The sequence below is a fragment of the Pelmatolapia mariae genome, linkage group LG7, assembly GCF_036321145.2.
Source record: "Pelmatolapia mariae isolate MD_Pm_ZW linkage group LG7, Pm_UMD_F_2, whole genome shotgun sequence".
In the NCBI taxonomy this organism is placed as follows: Eukaryota; Metazoa; Chordata; class Actinopteri; order Cichliformes; family Cichlidae; genus Pelmatolapia; species Pelmatolapia mariae.
The window spans coordinates 20,531,925-20,559,810 of NC_086233.1; the positions used below are offsets into that span (position 1 = coordinate 20,531,925).

Genomic DNA, 27,886 nt, shown 5'->3' on the forward strand with positions numbered 1-27,886 from the left:
TGATTATTATGTCACCAGCTGAGCAGCTGATTTTACAAAGGAAGAATAAACTATGATGTTAAAAAAATATGAAGTGGTTAAAAACATAATCAAAATAACACAGCTACTTCAGATAAATCAGCGACATGACAGAAAAAAAACTGTACTGTTTCGTGTTAAAAGTGCTGTATGAATTTGTGAGTGCTTTCAGTGTTTTGGACAGTAAGAATGGAAAAGAGCTACATATTGGTAAAGTGTAGCTGTCTTCAAGGCAGGAAGAAAAGCTGGGGAAAATGCCAATTATGCGAGTTAACAAACTTATCAGTATCGCAACTTTAACATTCAGGAATTGTGACATTGATCAAGACTTCAGTCGGCGGAGAGTTCATACCTGTTCATCTCTAATCTGGCGTTGTGCCAGAAAGTGTTTTTTACATGTAAGATGTTTGCTTGTATTGGTAAACAGACTGTAGTCAACAGGATTTACAAAGGGATTATATTTTAAATAAAGAAATGACCTGTTTTAGCATTTCTCCAGTGCTTTCAACACCATCCAGCCACGACTTCTGAGGGACAAGCTGGAGCTATCGGGAGTGGACCACCACATGTCCCAGTGGATACTGGACTATCTCACAGAATGCCCACAGTATGTGAGATCACAGGGCTGTGTCTCTGATATGCTGGTCTGCAGTACGGGGGCCCCACAGGGAACTGTGCTGGCACCGTTCCTCTTCACCCTCTACACTGCAGACTTCTCCATCAACTCCCCACGCTGCCACCTACAGAAGTTCTCTGACGACTCTGCCATAGTCGGCCTCATTACAGGTGAGGACGACTCAGAGTACAGACAGTGGACTCTGGACTTTGTGGACTGGTGCCAGCAGAACCAGCTGCTGATCAATACCGGGAAAACCAAGGAGTTGGTGGTGGACTTCCAGAGACGCAGACCCACCACAATGACACCGGTGAACATCCAGGGAGTGGACATTGAGATAGTGGACTCGTATAGGTATACATGGGTGTTCACCTGAATAATAAACTGGACTGGAGCCACAACACTCATGCTCTTTACAGGAAGAGTCAGAGCAGACTCTACCTGCTGAGGCGGCTGAGGTCATTTGGAGTCCAGGGAGCGCTTTTAAAGACCTTCTATGACTCTGTGGTGGCATCTGTCATTTTTTACAGTGTTGTATGTTGGAGCAGCAGTTTATCGGCAGCTGAGAGGAAGAGGTTGGATAAACTTATTAGGAAGGCCAGCTCTGTTCTAGGATGCACCCTGGACCCAGTGCAGGTGGTGGGAGACAGAAGGACTCTGGCCAAAATAACATCTCTGATGGACAGAGTCTCCCACCCCATGCATGTAAATGTTGCTGAACTGCAGAGCTGCTTCAGTGACAGACTGCTGCATCCTAGATGCATGAAGGAGCGTTTCCGCCAGTCCTTCCTCCCTGCAGCTGTCAGACTGTACAATCAAAACTGCTCCCAACAAACACAGATGTTTACATCAGCGCTGTAACTTGCACTATTTTATCAACAGATTCGCACTACAACCTGGGTTTGCCTCTTATCTGTATTTCATTTTATTTAATTTAATAACGGTACAGTACTCTGTTTTTGCCCTTGATGTAAATATGTAAAAATTGTGTATGTTTCTGTTCCGTGTCTTGTGTACTGTTTGTTTGTTTGTATATGTGTCTTTCTTGCTGCTGTCACATCCAAATTTCCCCTTGTGGGACAATTAAAGGATTTCTCTATTCTATTCTATTCTATTCTATTCTATTCTATTTAAAAGCATGACTCTGCATTATTGTACCTACATTATAACCAATCAAGTCCTTTTTGATCACTTAAAATATCTTTATAGAACTATAATGCTAATTTGTTGCCATTTCTGATACACTCTTGGCCAGAGCCCCCTCAAAGAAGACATTTTGAATGTCAACAAGACTCTTTAATGGGACAAATAAAGGTCATATAAAAGTAACCTTACCAAAAACTAATTTCATTTTCTACCTTGTAGCAGGAATGTTGCTTGTGGCTCAAGATGACTTAATAGCGATCACAAGGGAAACATTTGGCACACATTTCACATGTTATAGGCCAACAAGTCAATTACAGCAATTTAAATACGAGTAATCACTTTTTGGCGAATACCAGAAAGCACTTTTTGGCAGACGATCACTTAAGGTTCGCAGTATGAGTTACCATGGCGATATAACCCGGTAACTGATCGACCTTTTTAGTACAGGGAACCCAGGGTTTATCCTGGAGCTACTTAATAAATAGAATGCCATATAGGCAGGTGGAGGCAGCAATTGGCATCATGCCACACCTGTCTCTATGGCAGGCGTGATCCTGTACGAATAAATGAATAATTTTTTTTCCAATGCCAGAATTGAAAAGGGGGATCTTTCTTTCTTCTAGAGCCTCCATCCAAAAAAGGCGTTGGGGGTACCATCTCCAGGACACTAGAGGTCACTCTCACTTTTGTTTTATGTTATATTTTTTTCTTCGGAGTTTTAGGAGACTTGCGTGTGCGTGCAAACATGTCGCCGTTCAAGAGAAAACGTGCCGGCCAGGATTCCGTTGATTTCAAGCCGAAAAAAGGAAAACTGGTACCAGATGAAGGCAAAGGCCTAGAGGAAGTGGGAAGAGAGAAGGAACATGAGATCACGGTGCCAGCACCGATCTCTCAGGTCAGCGTTATAGCGTGTTATTGTCCACTGAACTATTTTAGCTGGTGAGCTAACTTCAGTTTACCAACTACGCGCTACTTTACTTACTTATCTATAACCTATTCAGTGTGTTGCATCGGATAGAGGAATTCGTTATATCGGAACATTCACAATCTGATATCGACAAAGAAATAATCCAAACTGCCTTCTTAAACGTACAGTCGGTATTTAAGGCTAATTAATAGTAAAAAGAAAGAATGTTGTGCTCATAAATATGATAGTGTGTTATTACGTTCCTTCCAACAAATTGATGCGTTTTAATAAACGCATCGTTAATCCATTAAAAATACATAAATGGCTCGTGATGTTTTGTGGAGGCGGCCATGTCCCCCCAGCTTATTTAAATACAGTGGCCGGGAAGGACATTTCCCTTCCACCCAGTCACATTTTACATGTGGCTAAAGCTCGGCTACATGTGTAAAACACCAAAGGAAGAGAACTCGTAGAAGTCGAACTCTGAGGCTAATTTAAATTCGTGCCTTCGTCTTCAGACTCAAGACTTGAAGGATTATGCTTGTGTTTTATAGTCGCGGAGAAGGGGTCCCCTTCATCAAAGAAACAAAAATGCAAAGGAAGAGAGAGAAGCCCACCAGCATTTTAAGAAAATGTCATCCTCGTTATCCTCACCTCAAGCCTCATGTCCTGAACTCAAGCCAGTGCTTTTGTACATGGAAACAACATGCTCATTTATTCCTGATGTTGTTGCTGTTACTCATAGTCACTGGCTAAACAACAACAGCATCTAATTATAAAGTGTCCCAAAAAGGTTTTGCTGTAATAAGCAGTTTGCTTACATCGGAGGGTTTATTCACAAAGCATCAAAACAGCAGCTTTTACCAACAGAAAGGTTCAGCATATCCTCAATAACTCACCTCAGTGTGGAGGTCAAAGGTCACTGACCTGTATTGGACTACAGTACTTCCACAAAGTTTGACGGTCTCTTCCAGATTGAATAAATGTGGATCCCTCTTACCCAGCATTGACAGCTGAGGTAAACAATGGACCAACAGCCTTCCGCAGACAGGGAAAAAACCCCGGTCAGGTCCATATCTGTTCTGAATCGTAGTAGAAGAACGCTGTTTCTTTGCTTTTGTTGCATTTTAAGACTGAAATTGCAAACTAGTATTTGTTTTAGTTCGATGTTCTGAGGTAAACTCTCTTTAACAGGGCAAATGGACCAACAAGGAAAGAGTTCTGATTTTCTCCTCCAGAGGGATCAACTTCAGAACCAGACACCTGATGCAGGATCTGAGGACCATGATGCCTCATGCAAAGGCAGGTTAGTGTCATGTAGCATTGACCTACAGCATTGCTTCACACAAACATCTGTCTTGCCTTACTAACCCACAAATCTTGTGCCTAGACACAAAAATGGACAGAAAGGATAAGCTGTTTGTCATAAACGAGGTAAGTTTGCTGTTTAATATCTTAGTTTACTCTTATATAACATATATAAAGCATCCAGGAGAATAAAGTCATTTGTTTGGCAGGTTTGTGAGATCAAAAACTGCAACAAGTGCCTCTATTTTGAGGCCAAGAAGAAGCAGGACCTCTACATGTGGTGAGAATTTCATTGGTATTATATCTCGTGTACATCAGACTCGTAGGAGAGCCAATCTGAACTAAGTTCAATCATGTTCTTATCCTGTAGGATTTCAAACAGCCCCCATGGCCCTTCTGCAAAGTTCCTAGTCCAGAACAGTAAGTTATTTCTCCACTAAAGCCCTCAAATGCAGCAATCACTTGTTATATGTTGGGAAAAATAATTGCATTGCCCCTCCTCCATGACAGTTCACACACTGGCCGAACTTAAACTGACAGGAAACTGCCTCAAAGGATCCAGGCCGCTGCTCTCGTTTGATCCTGTGAGTAGAACTGGGTCATAAAGCCAGGAGTAATAAATGAGACTTGCTGTTAGTTTATAACCAGTATGTCTTTATTCCGAATTTGTTGCACTATGAGTCAATCAACACCACATCAGATATTTATGGTTTAGTGTAGTCAAGGAAATAGGGATGGGAATTGGTAAGAATTTAGCGATTCCGAGATCGATATCAGTTATCGATTCGATTACTTATCAATTGTCATTGGGTCCGTTTTGAAAGTCACCACAGAAGCAATATAGAAAATACCTTCATGCAAATTAACTGCATGCTGTGGGTTAAATGTTTGTGCATGTTACACAGAACATACTAGACATATTACACAGAACACCTTTCTTCAAAGTCATGCAGTACGTAATGCAGTACTTAATTACTCCCTGGAAAAAATAATTCCTTACACTACTTGTTATATTACTTCATGTTACTCTATAACTTAGCTGAAACACACTATTTAACAATATAAACCTGAGGCTACAACCCCACACACCAACACAAGTCCCTAATGAGAACACACATCTCTAAGATCTTTCTCTTGGAGAATACAAAGCAGACCACACAAGTGCCGAAGTTGTGTTAGCAGCATAATGCAGTTTTTTCTGTCCAGTTTTGCACTTTACCATTTATCTCATTCTTTTGTGCAATAAAAATAAGTGTCCATATCCACGCTCCAGACTGCGTCGCCATTTTCCTCCTCGGACAGCCAAACCGTGCAGGAACCAATAAGAGCGATCGATAGAAAGGCAGAATAACAATTCCAAGGAATTTGACTTCTGGGAATCGGTTTTCTACATAAACTGGTTCTCGATTCCCATCCCTACAAATAGCATCACAAAAATCTGCACAGTGTCTTCACTCTGATACAAAATTCTTGGTCTGTGATCTGAATAGTGAAAGTTGTTTTGTGTTTAAGTTGAATTTAAGAAAAAATGCCTGAGCAAGAGCTAAAGTTTTTATTTTTACTCTTTATTTTCTTCACAGAAATTCGATAAGGAGCCTCACTATGCTTTACTGAAAGAGCTCTTCATCCAGGTGCGTTTCCAGGACAGCGTGGATGTAAACTGACTGCAGTTTTTGACACTTTCTGTCTAATGTCCGATTACATATCATGTTTTTACTGTAAAGAACGGAGCAGATGTGATTTTTTTTTTTTTTTTAAACCTTTTTTTCTTGAAGAGTTGAACAAATTGTATTTTCTGACTGAACTCATTCGTTTTTTCTGTTGTAGACCTTTTCCACCCCACACTACCATCCTAAGAGTCAGCCTTTTGTGGACCATGTCTTCACCTTCACCATTGCAGACAACAGGATTTGGTTTCGAAACTACCAGGTACTCTTCCGCCACACTTTTCTAAATTTCATTTGATATTTTATCCCTGGCTTGAGCGGATTCCGAATGAAATATTTGCTTATTTTCTTCTGCCTGTGTTCAGATCATTGAGGAAGATGGCTCTCTAGTGGAGATTGGGCCTCGCTTTGTTCTTAACCTCATGAAGATCTTTCAGGGGAGCTTTGGAGGGCCTACGCTCTATGAAAACCCAGACTTCCGTTCTCCTAACATGGTAAAAATCCATTGCACGATAGCTGAAGTTACAATGAATGTGCCTGATATATTAATGTTCTTACATTGAATATCTCTCTGTATGCTCCTGCAGCACCGGAGAGAGATGCGACTGGCAGCGGCAGCCAAAGTGCGAGAGAAGCAGATGGTAAAGGAGATGCAGAAAGGAAAGAAGACGTCTGCGAAGGAGGACCTGGAAAGTGACGTTACAGCGGATGTCTTCCTGACACCGGCTGAGGAAAAGCCCGCTGACATTCAGACGGAAGCGCCTGAGCCGAAAGTGGTGAAGAAAAAACAAAAAGCTTTCAAAAGACAAAGGATGCAGATGGCACGCAGGTAACTGGATGGACTGCAATAAGCTGAGTGAATACTGCTGCCATTATTCAGTAAAAATATGGGAATGTCACCACACAGGCAGGACTCAAGTACAGTATTATAAACAGTCCTTGGGGAAATATGCATCGTGTTTTGTCGCCCCAGTTTATGAACTCCTTTCCTCTTCTTTTTCTGATAAACAAGTTTTTCTTGATGTAATGTTTATTGAGTTGGAGTAAAAACTCTTTTCTGTGTCATAGAAATAAAATACCAACTTGATCTCTGCGTCCTGTGATGTATACTCCATAAAAGGCTTTTGGAATAGTGTCAGCATAGACTTGGAGGAAGTGTGTCCACAGCTTAAGAGAAATCACACCTATTCAAAGTAGGTAGAATAGGTGTTGTTTTAGATCACTGTCTAGTTGTTTTAGATCAGTGAGCTGGGTCTAATGTGTCCTGTTTTACAGGCTGTCAGCCATCTGGAAGCATATGTCAAAAGACGAGCTCTGATATGCAAATATAAAGAGAGCTGCATTTAACAAGTAGACTCAAATTCAGGAGTAACATTCATAAATTGTGAGACTTGTGACTGAAAACAGCTGAGTCACCATAGTAATCAATAGAGTACTTGAACACACATCGAACATGTCTCTGTATACTCCTGCAGCACATAGAGCTACGATTATGACGTGTGGCATAATCATAGAGAGCATAAGTACATCAGCAGCAAATCACAAGCACAACATCTGTTTCTCTCAAATCTGGCAAATGATGAATCAGTTCATTTTCTGTTTACTCCACTGTGCCCATTGCAAGTCCAGCATTTTCTCCATACCTGCCTCCTCTGGCAAACTGGACTCCGGTGTGTGGTTAAGGTGCTTATTACAAGTCAGATTTGTGTTCTCAATTCTCTTCTACCTCCTCATCGGGACAGCAGTAATATTCTACGAAGCAGATTTGTCCGTCGTCGTTCCTGACCAGGTACTGCAGAGAGAGGAAGCCCCGGTTGTCTGTCCTGACGGAGACTTTACAGGACAAAGCCAATGCTTTGGTGGACGGCTTCAGGAGGGACATCTTGTATCTGTTTGCAGACAGAATACAAACAAAACATTACACAGGGATACACTGAAACGATGCCTAAACTATTTCTCTTGCAGAGATTTTTAACATGATACGATAGAAAGGCCAAGAAAACACTTAACACTGGATCCAGGAGTGCTGACTCATTAGTGTCAGCATATCCAGTTGCAGTTATAAATGTCATTATTTTTCTGTGCTTTTTATTCAGTTACAAGTCAAATGTATCCAGTCAACAAGCTCTATTACATAAGTCATAACAACTCTGCTTTTAAGGAGATGTAAAGGGGACGAAGAGTCACCGGGAAAATGATTAAAATCCTAAACACCTGCATACAGGTGCTGCAACGTCCTGTGGCCAGTTAGACCTCTGGTTAGAAGCCATGCTGGCAATTACAGTTTGCACACAAGTATACAACACAAGGTCAAATCATGGGAGTCTACTTGAGTGAAGTATTTCCAATTCCAGGAATTTCTAGAGCGCCTACAAGGTGAGTGTATACCTATCAGAGTTCGTACTTGGGTTAAGGACACTGGCACTCATTATTAGTGTGTGCACACAAGTGAGTGTCAATATTTTCAAAGCTTAGTTTGTTAATAATACAAAATATTATCACTGCCCTTTGGTTATTATTAGTTTTCCAAAACATAAGCCACAAAATGCTCAGAATTACAATCAAATAAAACAAACTAGATTTAAAGAAAATAAAATACTAAACAGTTTAATACAAATATATTCCAGCATTTCTTATGTTTCATTAAAAATGACTTCTACCATTGCTGGAGGTCATCATTTACAGTCTAGTTTGTTGGCATTACCCGACTGATGCTGGAGAATCTGATATACATCAACTTTGTTGTCCAAGGGTATATTTGACACAGTGACTGAACAGATATACTAATTTTATGACTCTCAAAGGAAAGATATGTATATTTGGTTATAACTTTTTAATATTTGGACTTAGAAAAAAATATTCATGTCAACATCTTCAACTTTTTCACATTATGATCAGAGTTATCTGCCTGGCAGCCATGCGTGAACAGGCATGTAAAAGGGTCAAGACTGAAAATGAGAGTAAAGTCAGTCACAGACAGTCGTGACTGACTTTACAGCGAGATAAAGATCACACATTTTCTGCTATGTCATTCACTACTGTGTATGACATTTGATTTTAGTTGCTGTGTTGGTGCTTTCTGTCCTCCCAGTCCACCTATGGGTAGTTTGTGTTCTCTACAGTCTAAATAATCTGCGCATGTGTTCGTGTGCTGACCTGTTCGTTTGTGTCTCGGTGCACTTAAACAGTTCCATCATGTCCGAGTCTTTGGAGTAATCATAATGAGCATTTCCAGCATTCCCAAATGTTGACAACCTTAGAAAATCAACAAATCAAATAATAATAATATAAATGAAAGGTAAAAAGAGCAGCACTTTCAAAAATAATGCAGAGGGGACAAAGTTAGACTGCAAACTACCTCAGCACACTGATAATGAATGACAGGAAAAAGATCTATTTTGTTACAACAAATCCTTGAAGAAAGTCACTGTGCCTACCTTTAGCTTAGCTATACATTATATTTAGTGTTAGCTTCAATCAGATCAATACAATCCAGCATAAAACATGCCTCAACTTTACCGTTAAGAAGACTTAGTTTCCCAGAAGTGGATTATGTCTAATCCCAAATACTTTTCCCAGTGGAATATCTTCAGTGATTTTTCTTTTAAGAGCTTTAAAAGAATTAATTAAAAGAATTAATTTGAAGATTTTGTGCGTTGAAAATGTTTTTTGGACTCTGATCTGATTTTTCAATTTTCAGAACGAGAATAAAGAGATCTGCCAATCAGACCACTGCATTTGGTAACAAAAGTGTGCTTGTAGCTTAAAACACACACCGGTACTGAAAACCGGTGATGCAGCAAAAGTAAATAACACAATTTCAATACAGAAACACAATCAGTTCTACAAAATGACTTCTCTGCCCCCTCAGATGTGATCCTAACTCTGCCCACAAGAATTCAAACTACCCCAATGATATCTGGAAAGATGTACATACATAAGCGGTCGTGATTCAGCTTCAACTTCTGAATGAAACCGCAAAAGTCTCCCTGTTGCTCTGAACCTAGAGTCTCTGTTTCTACCATTTCAGTGTTTACATATGTGGTGTATTAAATTCTGAATTTCATCTGTTTTTTCCCCCCAATGCTCTTGGTGTGTAAAGGCCTTTGCAGTCATTTTAAACACAGTGATTTTTTTTAAACTTCAGCAACGTAATCATAAACCAGCACGACACTGTAGAAAAAGTACAGTAAGGACAGCACACCTGAAGTATGGTTGGCTGGGGGACATGGTAATCTGTAGCACTTCACTAGTCATGTCCAGTTCAGAGAAGGCTTCCTTCAAACTCTCTGACTGCAAGATCACCTACAAAAGAGCCAGGGATACATCAGTTGTTACTGAGTTGTGTTTCCTGTTTTTCTAACACCTGCAAATAGTGTTATGTCCATTGGATTTGTAAAGTAAGGAAACCAAAGAAACTGTAATTTCTGAACTGATTCATTTGCATTGGTTTATTGTTTCCCATCTGATTTTTTTGTATATTTAATATTCCAGTTTTAATAACAGAAAAAGTGAAATTAACCTTGTTCGTGACATTAGTGCTGCAGAACTCAAAGTCAATCGGTTCTTCTGGCTCTTGCGTGTTAATCTTGCACACGGTCACTACACCACCTTCCTCCAGGAACAACGTCAGAGGGTACCCATACCCCCTGTAGCACATCCGCAAGGCTGTTGATACACCTGCAACATCACAAAAAACAGATAAAAAGCATGTTGAGTCCCATCTCAGGTGGGTTTTTTTTAATTAGTTTATTTTTATGAATTTTACCTGGTGTTGTGGTTCCACCAAATATATTGAGGCAATCAAGGAGAACAGTGAGGTTGATCTGAAAAGCCACCAGATCTTCTCTTATGGTGAACTCTTGGAAGATCTCAGCCTGGGAGACATGAGTACAACTTCACTAAGGTATCAGTATTATAGGATTAAACACAATGTAAACATACCTGCTCATTTAAGTATGCTCACTGACAAAACACAAGAGAAACACACCTGGATGAAGGCATTGGCCTGCAGACATTTCGAGTCCTCCACTGTGACCTTAAGGCCATTGGTTGTAGCTGTGAAGATGGCGTGATCTTTGAAGGTGATTGCTTTCAGGATGTTGGAGAGATTGCGAGCATTGTCCAAACTCGCCACTAAAACATACTGTTCGTCATCACCTTGCGACTGAGTGGAGAGAGGCATTGTAGCGCTGAAAAAAGGCGCACAGATACCCGCTGTGAGGTCTCTGTAAAGGTAAACACATCAAATTAGCCGCTCCAATCATACATCACATGCGCATGAAGTTAAAACTTTGCTGAATGGCGTATCATTTATATTCTAAATCGGACAGAATGTTAATACGCCAAAGTGATTTGTGTCGATTCTACAAAACACACACACACACCGAACTGTCACTTTGCTTTTACTTAAGTACTAAGCTTGTAAGCTTTTTTTTTTTTTTTTACTGTGGCTCGCTTGGAGTTTAAAACGACGTAAAACACAAATTAACGGTAATATAATTTACATTTGTACTATCTAGATTCTCCTACACATTAATGTATTTAAAATATCCCCCCCAAAAAAAACTGTAACTACCTTTGTGTCTCTTATAAAGCTGTTATGCAGCAGTTCTTGTGATTGTTTTTGAAGAAAGGCGCCCGGTGATGAACAACTTCCGCCTGTCGCTCTTCTTCTACGGAAGTTGGAGTTAAAGTACGTCTTACGTCAGCAACATTCCAGATATTTCGCCATAAAACGTACTCTGCCCATCGGTAGTGCGTGACAACATTATTTTGTGATTGGGAGAGGTGAGAGTCTTTATTCTGTCTTCCTCGTGTAACAGTTCAAATCTTTTTATTTTCCTGTCTGAACTTTGGTGACAGTTTTTCATAATCGTTATAGCTACCGGGGTGTGATATGACGCTAGCTTTAGCTCACTGTTTGATTTGAGCGTAGAGAGCATGAAACCAATAGTGTGTCAACTGTGTCAAGTTAAAAATGATCGAAAAACAATTTACAGCACACAACAACAGAAATCATGAACAGAGTAATTTGTGTAGTCGTGTGAAAGAAAGCTTCCTTCTACCGTTAATTAAGGTAGCTCAGGTTAGCTTTGTAAACGTCAGTATGGCTGACAGGTCGCTCGGTGCGGAGGACCCAAGCTGCCAGAATAAATAAAACAAACAAAATAATAAACGTCTCAGTACAGTCATTTTTAACGTATATACACCAGAAGAGTTTAAAATAAACGTAGGCAGTAATTGTTGTAAATATGCCATAAATTTCTTTTTTAAATTTGCGTAACCTATTTATAAAGAGAGATTCCGTTACTTTTCAAATTATGTTCACATTTCTGTCATTTCAACCAATATATTTTTTGCTTTATTTTCGTGTTTTAAAGTGCATGTTGGATTGTTGTTTGATTTGGGGTTTTTTTTTTAGTCGTTTTTGTTTGTTTGTTTGTTTGGTTGTTTGTTTTGATTTTTTAACTATTGTATAAATGTTATTAAATTAATGAAATGTTATTAAATCACTCTACAGGAACCTTGTAGCAATATCTCAACAACCAACCATAAACTTACTATTTATTTTGTTTTTACAACTCACAATTTTTTTTCTCTGCTGCAGGTTTTTCCATTTTTACCAGCTATGGTGTGCATTCCCTGTATTGTGATTCCTGTCCTCTTGTGGGTCTACAAGAGGTTCCTGGAGCCTTATCTCTATCCTTTTATTTCACCCATTATTAATATATTCTGGAGCAAAAAGGCAGTGCAGGAGACCAGTGCTAATGACCAAAAAGTTAGTGAAAAGACTAATGGGACTTGCAAGGTAAGTAAATGGATAATTTTTGTGATGTTTTCATTAAGAAACTTAAAAATAATTACGGAAATATTTCCCAGCTCTGGTATATAGAGCGAATATATCTAAAAATGATAGTAAAACTAATAGGAGCCACTCAAAGGGTCTCTGTGTTGTGTCATTTTTAACACAAAAGTTTCATAGTTATTTGATTGCAAGTTTTAAAAAAATTTTCACTCATGTTTTTCAGCCTGAAAGCAACGGCGAGGCCACTGCTAATGGATCTACTATAGCAACGGATAAGAAGACAGACTGACACCTCAAAATATATTCAATGCTTCAAAAACAATGTAAATATTTCATTCTTCTAGAGAAACTATAAATTAACTTATAAATCACCTTAGAATTAATTGGATTTTATAACCTTCCAATTGTTATTTGGAGCTTGTTTTTATTTTTGTCATCCATCTTGTTGGTATATTTTCTGTTAATTATTAATTGATACAGCTGTTTATTGTATTGAATGATATAGATTTTGTAAGTTAAACTTTAAGCATAAATAATGAATAAAATAAACAAGACCTCTTAAGTGTTTCTGTTGCTTTTTCTTCATTTTGAATAATGTGTTCTCTTCATATTTGAGTTGTTAAGAAAGCTGTTTTGTTCATATAACTTTCATATTTATTTTAATTATTTCAAAGAATGTTAGCAACTTGACACGAAAGTAGGTATAAACTAATAATTTAGACCTGACATTTGTGTGTACTGCTGGTAGTAACAGTGTTGCATGTACAGTGCAAGAATTACTCCAGACATAGAAGCAGCTGGGAAACGTTTGTCTTTGTCACACATTGCTCAAAAAGGAAAAATATAGTTAATAATATTTAATATCTTTATAGTATTGGAATATACCCTACACTGATCAGCCACAACATTTAAGCCATTGACAAGTGAAGTGAATGCTATTATTGACTTGTTACTGTGTCTGCATATGTTCTGTTGTGTAACTTGGCTTCCCCTTATTCAAACACGTTCACCATGATGCTGACCGGGCTGTCAATTTTCCAAAATGCCTCAGGACACCCCATAATTCAAAATATATATGCTTAAAATCACTTAGCAATAGCCTAAAATAAAAGTTTTTTTAAACATATAAACAACATGTACTGCCCCTATTTTTTTTTTTTAATCTTATTTTATTAATATATATTTTGCTGTTCGTTTGCGAACAGCCGAAACAATGCGATAGCATGGGCATGCACTAGTTATTAAAAAAATGTAAAAATAGAGAAGTTAAAAAAAATAGAGGGCAGCAGTTCTGATATTTAGCTTCCAACCGGACGAACACACGAAGAAGACGTAGTAAACGCCCATATGTCGTCATTACGCACAGGGTGGCTACGTGGAAAACATGGAGGAAAGGAGTATGTAGAGTAAACTTAACTGTCTGAATTACAAAACAATTTCAGACCCTTTCCTTTGTCATTCGCACTTAATAAATCAACTGGACTAAACTTCAGGTCACTTTAAAAACAGTAGTCGCCCCTGAACGGTCCTGGGAGTCAGCAGAGCCGCGGAGAGCTGAGAGAAGCGTTTATGACAGGTAAGCTGAGCGGTCAGCTGGCTGCTCTCTGTATATGCGTTATTAACCACTGGCTAAACCAAAGCACTCCTCAATGAGAAATTTATTAGGGCCTATTTCATTCTTATGTGGGACTTTGAGTTTATATTGTTTACTGTGAAAACTGCTAAGCGGCAGGCTATTTCCTGCACTTGAAATCAGTATGGTCAAGCTAACGTCGTGCAAGTAGATTTAAAAAAAAAAAAATTTAAACAGTGTCATTTAAAGTAAATGTTGAAATAATATAATGAATATGAAAACGGAATTTTAGCTCTTGCTGGAGAAAGATAAATTGTCCTTTATGGTTTAGCACTGCAAATATTGTAAATACTGTACTCCACTTCACTTATGCTGACTACACCTGTGTGTCTAAGGTGTGTCGTTAGAAAAAAACAAAAGTCATGTCCTGGTTCAGTGTGTGTCGTCCTGCTGTGATGCTGTGAACTTTGGCTTTCAAGGATGAGTTTGTGTTTGAGTTGGTGAGATCTGTTTTACAGTTTTTGTAATGCACGAACATGAAGAACCAGGAGTGTATATAGACTGGCTCTTACTCGTATATAGCACTCTTGTGCTTAAGCTCTGAGAGCACTTTATACAGCACGTGTCATCACAACTTTATACACAGACACACTCACACATATTCATACAAGCACATTTTATATGTCTAAGTGCTTTTACTCAAATATTACACTCCAGTGAATGCAACTCTGGGTTCAGTGTCTTCCCCATGCAGCCTGCAGTAGCCAGGGATCGAACCTATCCAATTGAACAACAGTCATCCCTAGCACCCCTGGTGCACTTGTTTCTTAAAGCCCAAAGCGACAAGGATGGCCTCTGTCTATTCCTATTTAGATCTGAGTGTAGGAGATGTATAAATGTAAGCAGAAGCTCATTCATTCTCACATTAACCTTAATGAACTTGCTAATTCTGTAGTTAATTTGAAGCCCAGTTGTTTATTGTTTGTGCCTCCAAAGATTAAAGCATTTTCTTTGTCCCAGGTTTTGGCATATGCCTGGTGAAAAAGCAGTGAAGAGCAGCGAGTCTGGCTGAGCACAGCCAGCAAAGATGGGAGCCAACACCAGTCAGGTCAGTGACCTGTCCGATAATCCCAGCCTCAAGGCCCTGGTGGGCACAGAGTCCATATCGGAGAATGACCCTTTCTGGAACCAGCTCATCTCCTTCACCTTCATCAGTCCCACCAGCAGGTAAAAAGGAACACTGTGTTAAGGCACACACACCTGAAATTCAATGCACCTGTCAGCCATCACATTAAAACTGCAAACAGTCATTGCAGTGTTCTACTTTGTCTCCAAGCATTTATGTTACTTTAAAAAGACCACTCACATTAACATTGTTGCAAACCAATCACACCCATCCATGGCAACTACAATCCCCAATGACATCCTACCCTACAAGCACATTAGTCCCATCAGACATATCTAGGATGTTCCATAGCAAGCCCAATAAACAATTGCCCCACCTCGCAACACAATGGGGTGTGGGGAGGTGTCCACATAACTTTTACTTGGCATCACTCTGCTAATTTCAATTACTTAATTAGTAATTTATTAGCTAAGTCAAATAATTGAGGCTATGACTTCTAAATACCACTTTACCGTACTTTTAAGATAAATAACTTTTATACACAATGTGACGCTTTAAATCACTCAGATGAAACCTTCACATATCAAAACTGACAAAACAAGCAGTAAGTCAGGAAGGCAAACAGAGTGGAAGAAAAAATCATATTGACATAAGTGAATTTTCCTGGGTTGCAGACCTTAGATGCACTGATGTTTTTAATAATGGTTTGTTCCCTCCACCACAAGGGAACAAAGCCTTCTAGTTAGAAAGTCCTTTTAAGATTTACACCCGGGATTTAAGATTAAACTGTAAACCGGAGGTTTGCAGAGATCACCTGAGCAACGATCTAACAGGGCTGCTGATCTGCTTGGCTGTGATCAGACCAGTTAACCGTTAACGTTTAGTTCCTTTGTAAACAGCACTGAGAAGGAAAGGCACCTTGTTCTCGCTTTCAGGTGGACCATGACTGATTGACTGATGTTACATATTAATCTACTAATGTTGTGATGTTTTCCATTCATAAAATAAATATAGCTACAGTATCTACCAAGTAACAGAAACAGAAGACACATGTAACATTTTGCATTCATACTTAGTGTTTGTCTAAAATAAGACTGAGAAATAGTGTCCTCTGTATTAAGGCAAAAAGTTGAGCCCTGTCCAAGTATACAGCAGTTTGCTGCTGTCAGTGGGGGTCGGTCATGAGTAATCATCACTTCAAGTCGTCCGTTTGAACATTGAAATTTCTGGTGTTAGTTTCTTCCTGTGTGTATTTGCCCTTACACTCTAATTGCTGCTCAATAAGATAAACACAAATAGCTAAAATATCAGGTTGCTGCTATATTGAACCAAACTACTGAATGGTAATTTATAATAACTAGTGCTCTTGGAGTGCTGTGTCGGCTACAGAAGGACACACAGATTTCTCAACAAATTTTGTTGTATGACATTTTAAGAAACCTCATGTTCACCCTTTAATGATGAAAGTCATGTGACTTGAACCCATTGAGCACTTGCAGGTTCAGAAAGTGGAACATTGTTGCTTTTTCTAATGGTTTGGTTACATATGTAGCACTTTCATGCAGCGTTTTATGCGTGTCATTCTTCTCCAGAATTGCAACAGTGGGTTTGGCTGTCCCTAATGGCTTTACTTCTGTTATTTGTTCAAAGTCTTATAACCCTGTAGTTGTGTAAGGCACTTGGCCTTTAAACAAAAAGAAATAAATCTTTAATTATTTGAGACGCAAACAGTCACATGGTGAGACGTGATCAAACAAGAGACGTTCAAACTGATAGTTTGTGGATACACATCTTTTTGCACAATTTCCTCTCGTTCTGAAAGTTGAATGATGGCCAGTGTCACTGTCTTTGTGCCATGATAAATAAGTAGTTGAAGCCAGCAGCTAGCTAAATTAGCACAGAAACAGGAAATGGTGTAAAGTAAAATTAGGTGTAGGTCAGGATAAGTGTTTGCTGTTGTCATGGTTACATTTAAGGGTAATAGTATGGGGTATTTATTAATGTCAAAAATGGTCAAGTCTGGCACCACACTTAATCAGGTTCCCACCAACTCTAAAGCCGTTCATAGGAATGGTTGTCTATACAGCAGAAGAACAGACAGAGATTTCTCAAAGTATTAGTAACATGAACCACTAATGGTTTATCTTACTAATAATCTGAGAAAACTCTGCCTCTTCTTCTGTTCTTCACCTGTATTGACAACCGTTTATCTGAGTGAAAGGGAAGCCCCTGCACGTTAAACTCAGCAGCTGCGCACACCAAAAAAGCCATCGTGCACACAAGAGTGTCTGCTTTGGACGTGCTGCTACAGTTTTACACTCTCGTGGGTAGCTCTCTGCTACTTACTATACTTTCACTGTCTGAAGGCGGAGCCTAAAGGAGGACGGGGGTCCTAATGTGACTGCTCACTTTGATGGACACTTCAGTTTACTGGGTTACACTGAGTTACACTGTGGCAGCAACGGAACGATGTTTTAAACTTTATTTGTTTACAATTTGAAAAATAAAGTTGTCAAATTAATCATCAACAGTCACTGTTTGCTGTGCAGCAGTGAAAATACAGACAACTGTCCCGGTAATGTTAAAGAAATATTTTAAACCAGAGAATTCTAAGGCAAGTTCTGAAGCCTCTGCACTGCTGTCCCATTCATCTGTTGTACAGTATTACATAGCTTCTATGATTTAAAAAATAAAAAACAAAAATCTCATACAATGATCAGGAAAGGAATTTTGCATCAGAATCTGGCAATTGTAAGTTTGGCCAAGGTACAAACATTTAAACCTGTCAACAAAAGGTTGTTCTGTCTGCAGCAAACAGATGTAACTGCACATACGTGACTAGATGGGAGTGCTTCAAACATGCCCTGGAATTCTACAGTGTTTAAGTACAGAGGAGAAATGGCTCTTTAATATTGTTTTTGCTAGTCTCTTTATGAACTTTAGGATTTTAAACAAACAAATATATAAACACTGTGACAACAGAAAGCAGATGCGTGGTGTTTTGGCTGGAGACCAGAGTGATGAATCTACAACAGACATGTTGATGCATGCTCAATCATCCAGGTAAGTAAATCCCAAAAAGTTGATTCTGTTCATCTGGACGTAGCGTTTTTAGTGGGAGAAACATTTGATCAGTGCTTTGATCAGTAGTTGTTGATCAATGGTCATGAGAATTTGCATACTAATGATCAAGGAACTCACCTCCCAGCCCGTTGTTTATTCAGTGGTGCTAGGTTCAGGCATTATGCAAATGTACTCTTCATAAGATTGGGGAAACCTGCAGTCAGCTGAGACTGAAGAAGTCACTTGGATTAGTGACGAAACGTTTCTCCCACTGAAAACGCAACATCCAGATGAACAGATTCAACCTTTTGGGATACAACAGACATGACTAAAGTTAATCCTGTGGTTAGCAGCACAGAGATAACCACAATGCATAAAAAAAATTAGACACCTTGCACGTAGCGGCTACAAGCATGCTGTGTAATATAGTTATAAGAGCCTTTAGATTTACACAGCATCATAGCAACAACCTGAACTGTTTGTTAGACACTAGTTCAGATAAATGAGCTACCTACCAACAACAGCTCTGTAGCCAGATGTGTACAGCTGGTAGAACAATAACCTATTTTATATTTGTTCACATTTTATAAAATTAAGTTTACTTAATTAACTAAGAAACAATTTGATCTTTTTCTTAGAAATTATGTGTGCCTTTCGTTATGATGATTTTTTTTTTTTTTAAATGATAGAAGCTATGTAATACTGTACAACAAATCGGGAAAGCATTCTTATTTTTCATATTGTAAACAAATACAGTTTAAAACAGTGTTTCTGTCGCTTCTACATCATAACTCAGTTTAACGCAGTAACCTGAAGTGTCCATCAAAGTGACCAATCACATTAGAGCCCCGTTCTCTGTAGGTTCTGCCTCCAAACAGGTAAGTTTATTCGCGCGAGGATGATTTCTCTCCAAGCACAGAGCTAGTGCAAGAATGTAAAGCTGTAGCAGCGCATGGAGGTTTTCATTGGTAGTGACCTGGATGGACAGGATTGGAGATGAGTATAACAGAGACAGCGCAGGTTGAGCATTTTGGAAACAAAATCAGAGAGGGAAGTTAAGTTTTGTAGGTTTGGACATGTGCAGAGGACAGAGAGTGGACATCTTTGGCAAAGGATGCTGAATATAGAGCTGCCAGGCAGGAGGAAAAGAGGAAGATCACAGAGGAGGTTCATGGATGTAGAGAAGGACATGCAGAGGAGGGTGTTTGGGTTAGGTCACATGGAAGCAGGCTGATCCACTGTGGTGACCCCCAATGGGAGCATCCAAAAGAACAAGAAGATGAGCGACCAGTGCCTTTAACTCAACCACGATTTAACGATTTATAGTCATGCTTTGTATCTTTGCATGTTGTATGTATTATTCAGACTTTTTATGAGCATTTGTTTAACTTTGTTCTTTTTGTCCCTGTTGACTTGCATCTTATTGTTGTGTAGTACCTTGAGTTTCCAGCAGAGGGAAGATTACTCAAGCAGTCCGCTCCTTCTGTCCGTTTTAACCTGACTTGTTCTCTTCTCTGTTTTTTTTTTTTTTGTTTGTTTCACAGTGGAGAATCTAAGTTACTGGAAGAAGCTGTCATACCCCTGGCCAAGATCCTCAGTATGTTAGCTACTACATAAATAATTTCACATAATACGTGTTTATGGAAGAATATGTCTAATGAGTAGTCCCAAAGAAAACTGACTTCTCGAGAGTTTGAATTTTAATCATAACGTTTAAGTTACTGAATGCTAAATGATCATATTTTGAGGTTTCTGTAGTTTATGTAAAGCTTTTAATAATAAAGTTCTGTCCATTTTCCCCCCCCAAGTTGAAAACAATCCGAGAACGGGGAACTTTGGTGCTCTGGTGAGAATTTTCCTGGGAAGAACCAAAGAGCTGAAAATCTCTACAGAATGCCAAGAGTGAGTATGAGAACCTCAGAGGGGAAGTACTGACTGTCAGTGATGGATTCAGTGCAGGCCACTTATTGTTTGAGAGAGAGAGAGGAACGCTGAAGTAGTTGCACTTTCCCATGAGAAAAACTGCAGAGGTATAACTATCAACATACGTATGTGGCAATAATCAGCGCTCACAGCCAAAGCTCCATTTCCACAGAGACCGACTCTGCCCAAGTCACCAAATGTTTTGGGTGGGAACTCTTCCTTCTGTGCTGAGCAGCATTAGAGGTTGGAGTTATTGCTCCTCTTCTCTTTTTCTCACATTTCATAGCAGGTCTGTGCCACAAATCCACATTTTCTTGGTGTGACATAATTGGTGTGTGCAAATAGTTAATTGCAGAGACTGACATACACCTCAGTATTGGTCTTCAGTGGTTGTGAAACTTGGCTTGCAGTGGGTGGTTTCTTTCGTGTTTGTTTCTCAAACTTATGCAGTTTTGGGGAGTTACTAGGTACATGTAACAGAATAATTAAATGCAAAATATGTTTAGTTTATTCCTTTTAAAAAGGTTTTAAAAAGGGGATTAAGTATGTTGCTTCCTGGTAAGTTACACTTCTTCCTTGAAACCCAGAGCCTTAGGTCGGGCATAGAATCCCTCTTAAATGTGCCACATCACAGATAAAGGGAGACAAAGCAGCTAAAGTTCCTCTAGTTATTTTTCCTTTGTCAAAACAGAGGTTTTCCCCTACTAGCAGAGCTTTCCAGATGTTGGGCAGACTGTTTTTTTCCCACTTAAGGATGTGCTCATGCTGTAAGGATTGCATTTACATATTTCTAGGGTTTGATAACGGTGTGATCTGGCTGCCTTCAGATGCCTTTGCACATTGTGTGTAGATAACTATCCAGGTAAACATGTCATTTTAATGTCAGCTGTAAATGGCATATCAGAGAAGTTATGGCCTAGTTTTGAGCATAATGCAAAAATTCTTCACCCCTAGCTTCTTTGTGGTTGTGTCACAATGATAATACAGAGCTGCTTTGCATTTAAGTTTGGATACAACCAATGGATTTTTACCAGATGTTTCAGAATCAGCCCAGAAGTGTCACTGCGCTCCACAGATGTTAAAGTAGTGCCAGGTCTGTTCTTACAGAAGTCACTACAAGCTCTACACGGCACCTGAGGAAAGCAGGAAGAGAAAGATTAGTTTTCAAAAATAAAAGCCCTCATACACATGAAACACTTTTAAAATGTTCAGTGTGTTTAAAGCTGTATAAAAGACAAAACTGTGTCAAAGACTGAGTTTCATCGACATTCCTGGAGTTAGAGTTAATCAAGAAACTCTTAGATCGCAAGTTCGCAAAGTTTTTATGCCAATTTAGAGCTCATTTATCACTTTTACTAGTAGCAGATGAGTGTAATATTCAGCCATACATACTTTTATTGTTACACCCATAGGCTGTGCAAAGACTTGCTATTGGCTCACTCTCAGTCATCTGAGAGCCCTGATTTTTAGCTGAAAAGCTGCCACTAGTAATTTTTTGTTAAATGAAATGCAAATCCATCTTCTAACCACCCAGAAGCATGCCCATGAGATGTCTTGGTTTTGTTTTTCTCTTCCACAGCCAGCTTTTTATCTGGCAGGCCCACAATGCACTGTTCATGATTCGCTGCCTGCTCAAGGTCTTCATCAGGGAGATGAGTGAAGCTGAGCTGCACCAGCAGTTCTCCTACCAGGAGAGGGCACCAGGATCCTGCGGAGGTGAGCTCCAGTATCTTTTTCACAGGCAGGGCCACAGAGTACACAAAAGAGTCAGCTTGAAAAGATTTTGCTAAAAAAAAAAGGTGCTCTCTTAGAATCAGTAGCAATGTACAGAACAGCTGCGTTGAGAACTTCTTGAGTGTTTTTTGCACTTGAGTGCACCTTACGCAAAACGTCATGTTATCTGTTAGGAAATCTTCAGCACTCTTTACGTTTTTGGATTCCAAGTGAGTTCTTGGAAGTGAGTAACAGAGGTTATGGCCTAGTTTTAGATGTCTCATATAATAACTGTCAAATGTACAAGACTTCCTTTCATACTTAAGAGACTTTCAGAATTGGCTTAAATTGAATGAAGTTGAATTAATTGGTCTTTGCAAAATGGTTTATCCTTCCATCAGTTTCTTGCTGCTTATGTGAGTTCAGGACACACTAATATAATTAATTATGTCATTAGGAATTATTGTGCTAAACTGCTGGAAAATATGATTTAACATTAAACAGTTTTAGACTTTGTTGTTCTACCGGTTTGTCATCATTTGTTCATCCTTTTGCAATTATAATCATGAGGAAAGTATGAAATGCATTCTGTGTGATATCCTTATTAAATAATACTGTGTTATTTACTCTGTTTAATGAACATGAAAGCACAGAGCGACCTGTGGGAACTAAGGATTGGATTAGTGGCAGATTAGTCGAGCAGAGATGTGACAACTAACCTGATACTGTCTTATATTCAGTGTTTTTCATATATTTACTTTATCAATCCCTTGTGGAGAAACAGGAAGTGAAGACCTTCTTGAGGAGCTGCTGTCCAACCTTGTTCACCTGATCGTTGAAGTGCCGCTGCTGTAAGTCTCTCCCGTCTTTTGCGTGAGGAAAAAGGTGAATTAAACACTCTAAAAAGGTCGGGCATGTCAGAGCTATTCTGAAACGGTGAGAAAGATGCTTACAGCCTAAATGTTTGAAAACATTGGCTGAGTGATTGGACTTGTAATAGTCCGTGATCACTTGTTTGACGTGTGTCATAATAATTGTTATAAAAAAATGTCAACGTTGCTCTGCTTTTCTATCTGTCTTTTAGTTTGTTCTTGCTGATGTGTTTTTTTCCCCCTGTTAATATGAGTAGCATGTTAGTGACTGAGGAGCTAATGAAAAGCAGTTTGTATGTGTTGTTCTGTTTGCGTGCTGCGCTTGCTTATTCTTGTCTTGAGTCACTAACCAAGAGAAGATGAAATCCATTAAGGAACACGCCAGACTGACATGCTGGAACTCTGATGTTGGCAACACGGCGATCCGAAAGAGCTAAAATAAGAGAGAAAGTGTTGGTTGTTTGGGGGAAGAGAAAAAGCTTGGAATGAAAGTTTAGGAGCATTTCCAAGGAGTGGGAGTGGAGGGAACATAATGTTTGAAAAATTGTATCAGGCTTTAGTCCCGCTGGGCGGTGTGAACACAAACATCCTCTGTGTTTACTTATCAATAAGTGAATGATTTTTTAAAAAGTACACGCAATATGTTTAGAAAAGCAATCTCCTCGAGCTTTTCAAAACAAATTTGTCGAATCATGATTGACGTCTTCTTGTCACGGCATCTTCCACTTGTTCTGTGCGTCGTTCCGGATACCTTCTCTCACTTTCTGCCTCTATTTTCTCTGCACCTCTTCACCTTTCGCTCTCCTTTTCTTCTCTTGTCTTCAAACATCAAACTGTGGCTCCTGTGTAAATGCATTCAACATTCCAACATTATTCATTGTTCCAAGCTTAAAATCGCTCTCTGTTTTTCTTCCCTTCACCACTTTGTGGCTGCTAGCCCATTTCCCCTCTACGTGCTCCTGGCTTGGATGGGAAACCCACCATTCTTTTAGTTAGCTTCCCCCAAGTCCCAAGCAGACTCCTGTGCCTTTTTTGTGGCTTTGTCTCACGAGTACGAGAGTGGTTATTTTTCCATTCACAGGTATCCAACTAAAACAGTAGCTGATTGGTGACAAAGTGCTTTGCAAAGCTAAAAAACAGCACGCAGTAATGGAATTAATATCAAAACAGAAATTTAAGTAGCCCATAAAACTGGCTTAAAGGGTTTCAGCTAGAGTGCAGTGTGCATGTGCAGACTTAAACACAGATCTTCTAAGTATGTACTGGATTCAAAAGACAATGTTTTGACATAACTGGGCCTTTATCATGCACAGTGCACTGTTTCTATGCAAACTGTGAGAGCTGATCTGTCCGGGTGACATAGGCTCCAGCTCCCCTCGGCCCTGAATTGAATATTGGTAGTATGACAGATGTTTACTTAAATTAATTACAGAAATATTATGTAAGAGTAGGTCACGGATTGTAGGTTCTGATTTTTAAATGGCTGAACATGAACAACCTGAGCTTCTTGTATAACATTACACTACAGTATATACACTATAGTATATTTCTAACTAACTAAGCAGCTCATTTTCTTTCTTTTGCCAATACTTTCTTTAAAGATACAGCAAATCTTGGGGTCAACATAAAATAAAAGCAGATGTGAAATGTAAACGTTTGATCAGAGGTCAAATGTGACGTGATATTTGGATGCAAACTGTAATGTGATATTTACAATCCCCATATACCAGTATCATTTCCCAAATGTTGCCAATACAAACAGACAATTTTAAAGATAAAGCTTTAAATGAAAAGTTGACCTTATTCGACCCTGATGAAAAGGTCAGAGGTACAATGTAATGTGATAGTTATAGGTTATCGATACAAACAATGGCAATAAGAAACATAGTTTTAAATGGCTCTATATAGCATTATTATCTCCTTCAGATCAATCTATTGATAGTGAAGGAGAGATCAGAGGTCAAATGTGACATGATAATCTTGATACAGCTATTTCTATATGTTGACAATATATGCCACACAAGTAAAATCATAGTTTCCAAGTTAAAAGTTTTGTCGGTTTTCAGCCAATAAACAATGGAGTTTATTGGCAGAAATCTAACAGACAAACTAAAAAAATCATTTTTCGTCACTGATTAATAGGAAGAAGGCTGAAAACTGAACTATAGGCGCGTACATATGAGCATCGTTTTATAACTCTGTGATGTTGGAAATGTACTGTAGAGTCTGGATTTTTTGATATAAATGGATAAACTGTTTACCAAAAAGATGTTTTTAGTCATAAAACAGGTCTGAAAAGAACCATCAAGGCATGATATGTAGTGCTGCCACCTTCAGCTAACTGCAGTGCTCTGTCATCCTTTTATGAAGAGATGTTGACATCATTGCAGCTGAGAGCATATAAATCTATTCTGTTTGAAAGCATGCATGAAACGCTTATAAATATTATTTTGTGCAGATGTTTAGCTATAAAATTGAGTTTGTTTATTTACATGAACTCTTTGTGTTACATTGTTTTTTTTAGTGACATCACCTATAGCATCCTGTTTGAGGCAGTGACCGTGCTGCTGGTATTCTTCTCCTATCAGCTCTTCCACAAAGACATCCTCAGAGATGGAATTATATACCAGCACATCATGAAGGGACGATGGTGAGGAAATGCACTCGCTCACACTCCACTGAAGACTACACTTAACTTGAAGTGCCCATATTAACAGAAAAGGTAGAAATGGAAGTGTTTTGTATGTGATTATGTGCTCACAAGCCACTTTATTAGTTATATCAAACTGGTCCCCCTTTTGGCTTTTGACCTGCTTGAATTCTTAGTGGCACAAATTAAATCTGGGTACCCTGTGGTCATAAAAGGATGGACATGGTCAGCAACAATCCTCAGGTAGTCTATGGCATTTATATAATGCGTACTTGTTACTAAGGGACTCGCAGTCTTCTGTTGTCCAACAATTTTGCGAAGTCCATGCAACATAGCCTGACAGGAGTGACCCCCGGTGTGCTCTTCTGCTGCCCCACCTGCTTCAAGGTTCAGCAGGTTGCATGTTCAGAGATGCTCTTCCGCAAAAAGTTGTAATTTGAGTTACTGTTGCCTTCTTAAAGCAATTTGGCCATTCCCCTTAAGGTAGGGGTGCCCAACTCCAAGCCTCAAGGGCCGGTTTCCTGCAGGTTTTAGACAGCTGATTTAAAAGGCTAAATGACCTCCTCAACATGTCTTGAAGTTCTCCAGAGGCTGGTAATGAACTCATTATTTGATTCAGGTGTGTTGTTCCAGGGTGAGATCTAAAACCTGCAGGCACCGGCCCTTGAGGCCTGGAGTTGGACACCCTACCTTAAGGCATTTTGACCCAGTGAACTGCTGCCAACTGCATATTTGCTCTCTTTTTATACCATCCTCTGTAAACACTTGGATAGCAGGTTGATTTAAACATGCCTAAATGAGTTACTGTCACATCATTGGCTGGTTTCAGGACATAGTATATATGTCTGACTCCCTCCCCTCACCTCCAACCAGTTGCAGCAGATGGCCGCCCCTCCCTGAGCTTGGTTCTGCCAGAGGTTTCTTCCTGTGAAAAGAGAGTTTTTGCTTCTCACTGTCACCTAGTGCTTGCATCTGTTTGGTTTTTTTTCCTCTCTAATATTGTAGAGTCGTTACCTCATTATAAAACATCCCTTGTGGTGTCTGTGATTTGTGGCTATATGCAAATGAAATTTAATTGAATATTTTTTATTAATAAGCAGCTGCATAGGTATATCTATTAAAATAGCCACTGAGTGTATCTACATGACTGCGCAGTGCATGTGCAGAACGCCTACAAAGCAGCCAGTTTGGCAAACCTTAAAATAAACAATGAGCTGCTGCTTCACAGTCTGCCATTTTTGTTCACTTGCTAGAGTGGCTTGTCTGACTCTAAAACGTCTAAGCAATGAACAAAAACACCAAATGTTCTGTTGCTGGCTGCAGACCTGCAGAAGTCTTCAGGCACTTCATACATCTGAGAAAACAAGACTCAGTGATTTATTTTTGTTTTTGATGATAATTCCACAGAACAACAGGGTGTTTGCATGCAGCATGGCTAATATGCCTAACCGTTCCACTAGCATTGATGCTTGTCACTGTCCAGAGCTATGGGGAACTTATTGTATTGTATCATTGGAGCTTGAAGACCCTGTTTGGGCGGAGGAATAAATGGTTATAATACATGCAATTTTAACAGTTGAAAAATAGGTGCATTGAAATATTTATGCGGTGGTTAATGGCTTGACTTCTGCAGGATTCACAAGGTGTTAGCCAAGAGCCCTCAGACTGCTGTGCCATACTATAAGTTGCAGTCCGTAGCTAATGTTTATGCCAAACAGCTGACCAACAGATTGCATTGTTTTGGGAAAGGAGATAAAATGTCTGAACCTGTAAATAAATATCAGAGGAGTTTTTGTATTTTTTATAAATACAGCCCCATAATATTTTTGTTTTTCAGTCAAATAATCTACTCACATAAAGTGAACCTATTGGTTGTCCATGTCCCATTTAACTGATACCAAAAGAAGAAAACGAAACTAATTTAGCCAATCACAGCCACAGCAGTGTGAGAGTGAAACGTTCGCCTGTTTATGAAAATAAATGTTAATGCAAGCCTGTACATGGAAATGTTTTTCTTGAATGTTATTAAATTTAGATAACTGCTGTATTTTGGTGTGTTTTGTATGAGTCTAATAGTTGCAGTTTAGACTAACACAACCAAAGCGAGCACTTTGACTCTGTGGATTGAAGTGATGAAAGGTTTTCAAGTGACAAAACAGCTTTGAAGGCCATCTAATAAGATTTAGTGTTTCCAGAAAGTAAGGCACAAACAGTGATATTAGATCCACAAGAAATTACAGCTTACGTGTAAAGAAGGGAAAACTGACTAAGATTGATGCCCAACATAGACACGTGTAAATGGAGAGCGGGATGTTAGACGCGGATGTAGACACGCACCTGCATGCACATATGTGCGTTTTGCTTTCTGCTGCACTGTGAAGAATATGGCGTGATCAGCAACTAGGAAGGTGCTAAGGCTGACTTTGCAAAAGAGCTGATATATTTTTTTTCTCTCTCTGGAGAAAATCCTCACAATCTGTTCATATTCTGTTTCTA

General features: G+C 39.2%; 4 protein-coding genes across 4 annotated transcripts in view; 3 read left to right on the forward strand and 1 right to left on the reverse strand.

The window, feature by feature from the left end:
- Window positions 1-2,512: 2,512 nt before the first annotated feature.
- Window positions 2,513-7,018, forward strand: bxdc2 (brix domain containing 2). The gene is made up of 10 exons (XM_063478369.1): window positions 2,513-2,675; window positions 3,882-3,993; window positions 4,078-4,121; window positions 4,205-4,275; window positions 4,366-4,415; window positions 4,506-4,579; window positions 5,576-5,626; window positions 5,823-5,924; window positions 6,028-6,156; window positions 6,250-7,018. The coding sequence occupies exons 1-10, from the start codon at window positions 2,526-2,528 to the stop codon at window positions 6,493-6,495; spliced, it is 1,029 nt and encodes a 342-aa protein (XP_063334439.1). The 5' UTR covers window positions 2,513-2,525; the 3' UTR covers window positions 6,496-7,018.
- A 161-nt stretch (window positions 7,019-7,179) lies between these two features.
- Window positions 7,180-11,323, reverse strand: rad1 (RAD1 homolog (S. pombe)). Its single transcript, XM_063478370.1, has 7 exons — window positions 11,241-11,323; window positions 10,653-10,890; window positions 10,431-10,539; window positions 10,185-10,342; window positions 9,867-9,967; window positions 8,819-8,917; window positions 7,180-7,551 (listed from the first exon to the last, which is right to left on the reverse strand). The coding sequence occupies exons 2-7, from the start codon at window positions 10,845-10,847 to the stop codon at window positions 7,374-7,376; spliced, it is 840 nt and encodes a 279-aa protein (XP_063334440.1). The 5' UTR covers window positions 10,848-10,890; window positions 11,241-11,323; the 3' UTR covers window positions 7,180-7,373.
- A 12-nt stretch (window positions 11,324-11,335) lies between these two features.
- LOC134630756 (UPF0729 protein C18orf32 homolog) lies at window positions 11,336-13,027 on the forward strand. Its single transcript, XM_063478371.1, has 3 exons — window positions 11,336-11,452; window positions 12,273-12,473; window positions 12,694-13,027. Exons 2-3 carry the CDS (start codon window positions 12,294-12,296, stop codon window positions 12,757-12,759), a joined length of 246 nt encoding a protein of 81 aa, XP_063334441.1. The 5' UTR covers window positions 11,336-11,452; window positions 12,273-12,293; the 3' UTR covers window positions 12,760-13,027.
- Window positions 13,028-13,847: 820 nt separating this feature from the next.
- Window positions 13,848-27,886, forward strand: part of dym (dymeclin) — a 57,198-nt gene continuing 43,159 nt past the window's right edge. Inside the window, exons 1-7 of the mRNA XM_063478364.1 lie at window positions 13,848-14,046; window positions 15,064-15,270; window positions 19,777-19,829; window positions 20,041-20,134; window positions 21,735-21,871; window positions 22,653-22,719; window positions 25,265-25,390. Coding sequence (XP_063334434.1) covers window positions 15,131-15,270; window positions 19,777-19,829; window positions 20,041-20,134; window positions 21,735-21,871; window positions 22,653-22,719; window positions 25,265-25,390 — 617 coding nt within the window. The 5' untranslated portion in view covers window positions 13,848-14,046; window positions 15,064-15,130. The remainder of the gene's footprint in view (window positions 14,047-15,063; window positions 15,271-19,776; window positions 19,830-20,040; window positions 20,135-21,734; window positions 21,872-22,652; window positions 22,720-25,264; window positions 25,391-27,886) is intronic.

Bases quoted from the DNA above. Each gene is read 5' to 3' on its own strand.
- rad1 (XM_063478370.1), bottom strand. From the start codon at position 10,847: ATGCCTCTCTCCACTCAGTCGCAAGGTGATGACGAACAGTATGTTTTA. The intron at 10,343-10,430 runs GTAAAATTCATA...GTGATGTTGCAG, and splicing joins TGGTGGAACCACAACACCAG to GTGTATCAACAGCCTTGCGG. The intron at 8,918-9,866 runs GTGTGCTGTCCT...TGATTTTCTAAG, and splicing joins CCCAGCCAACCATACTTCAG to GTTGTCAACATTTGGGAATG.
- LOC134630756 (XM_063478371.1), top strand. From the start codon at position 12,294: ATGGTGTGCATTCCCTGTATTGTGATTCCTGTCCTCTTGTGGGTCTAC. The intron at 12,474-12,693 runs GTAAGTAAATGG...CATGTTTTTCAG, and splicing joins AGACTAATGGGACTTGCAAG to CCTGAAAGCAACGGCGAGGC.
- bxdc2 (XM_063478369.1), top strand. From the start codon at position 2,526: ATGTCGCCGTTCAAGAGAAAACGTGCCGGCCAGGATTCCGTTGATTTC. The intron at 2,676-3,881 runs GTCAGCGTTATA...TCTCTTTAACAG, and splicing joins TGCCAGCACCGATCTCTCAG to GGCAAATGGACCAACAAGGA. The intron at 4,122-4,204 runs GTAAGTTTGCTG...TTTGTTTGGCAG, and splicing joins AGCTGTTTGTCATAAACGAG to GTTTGTGAGATCAAAAACTG.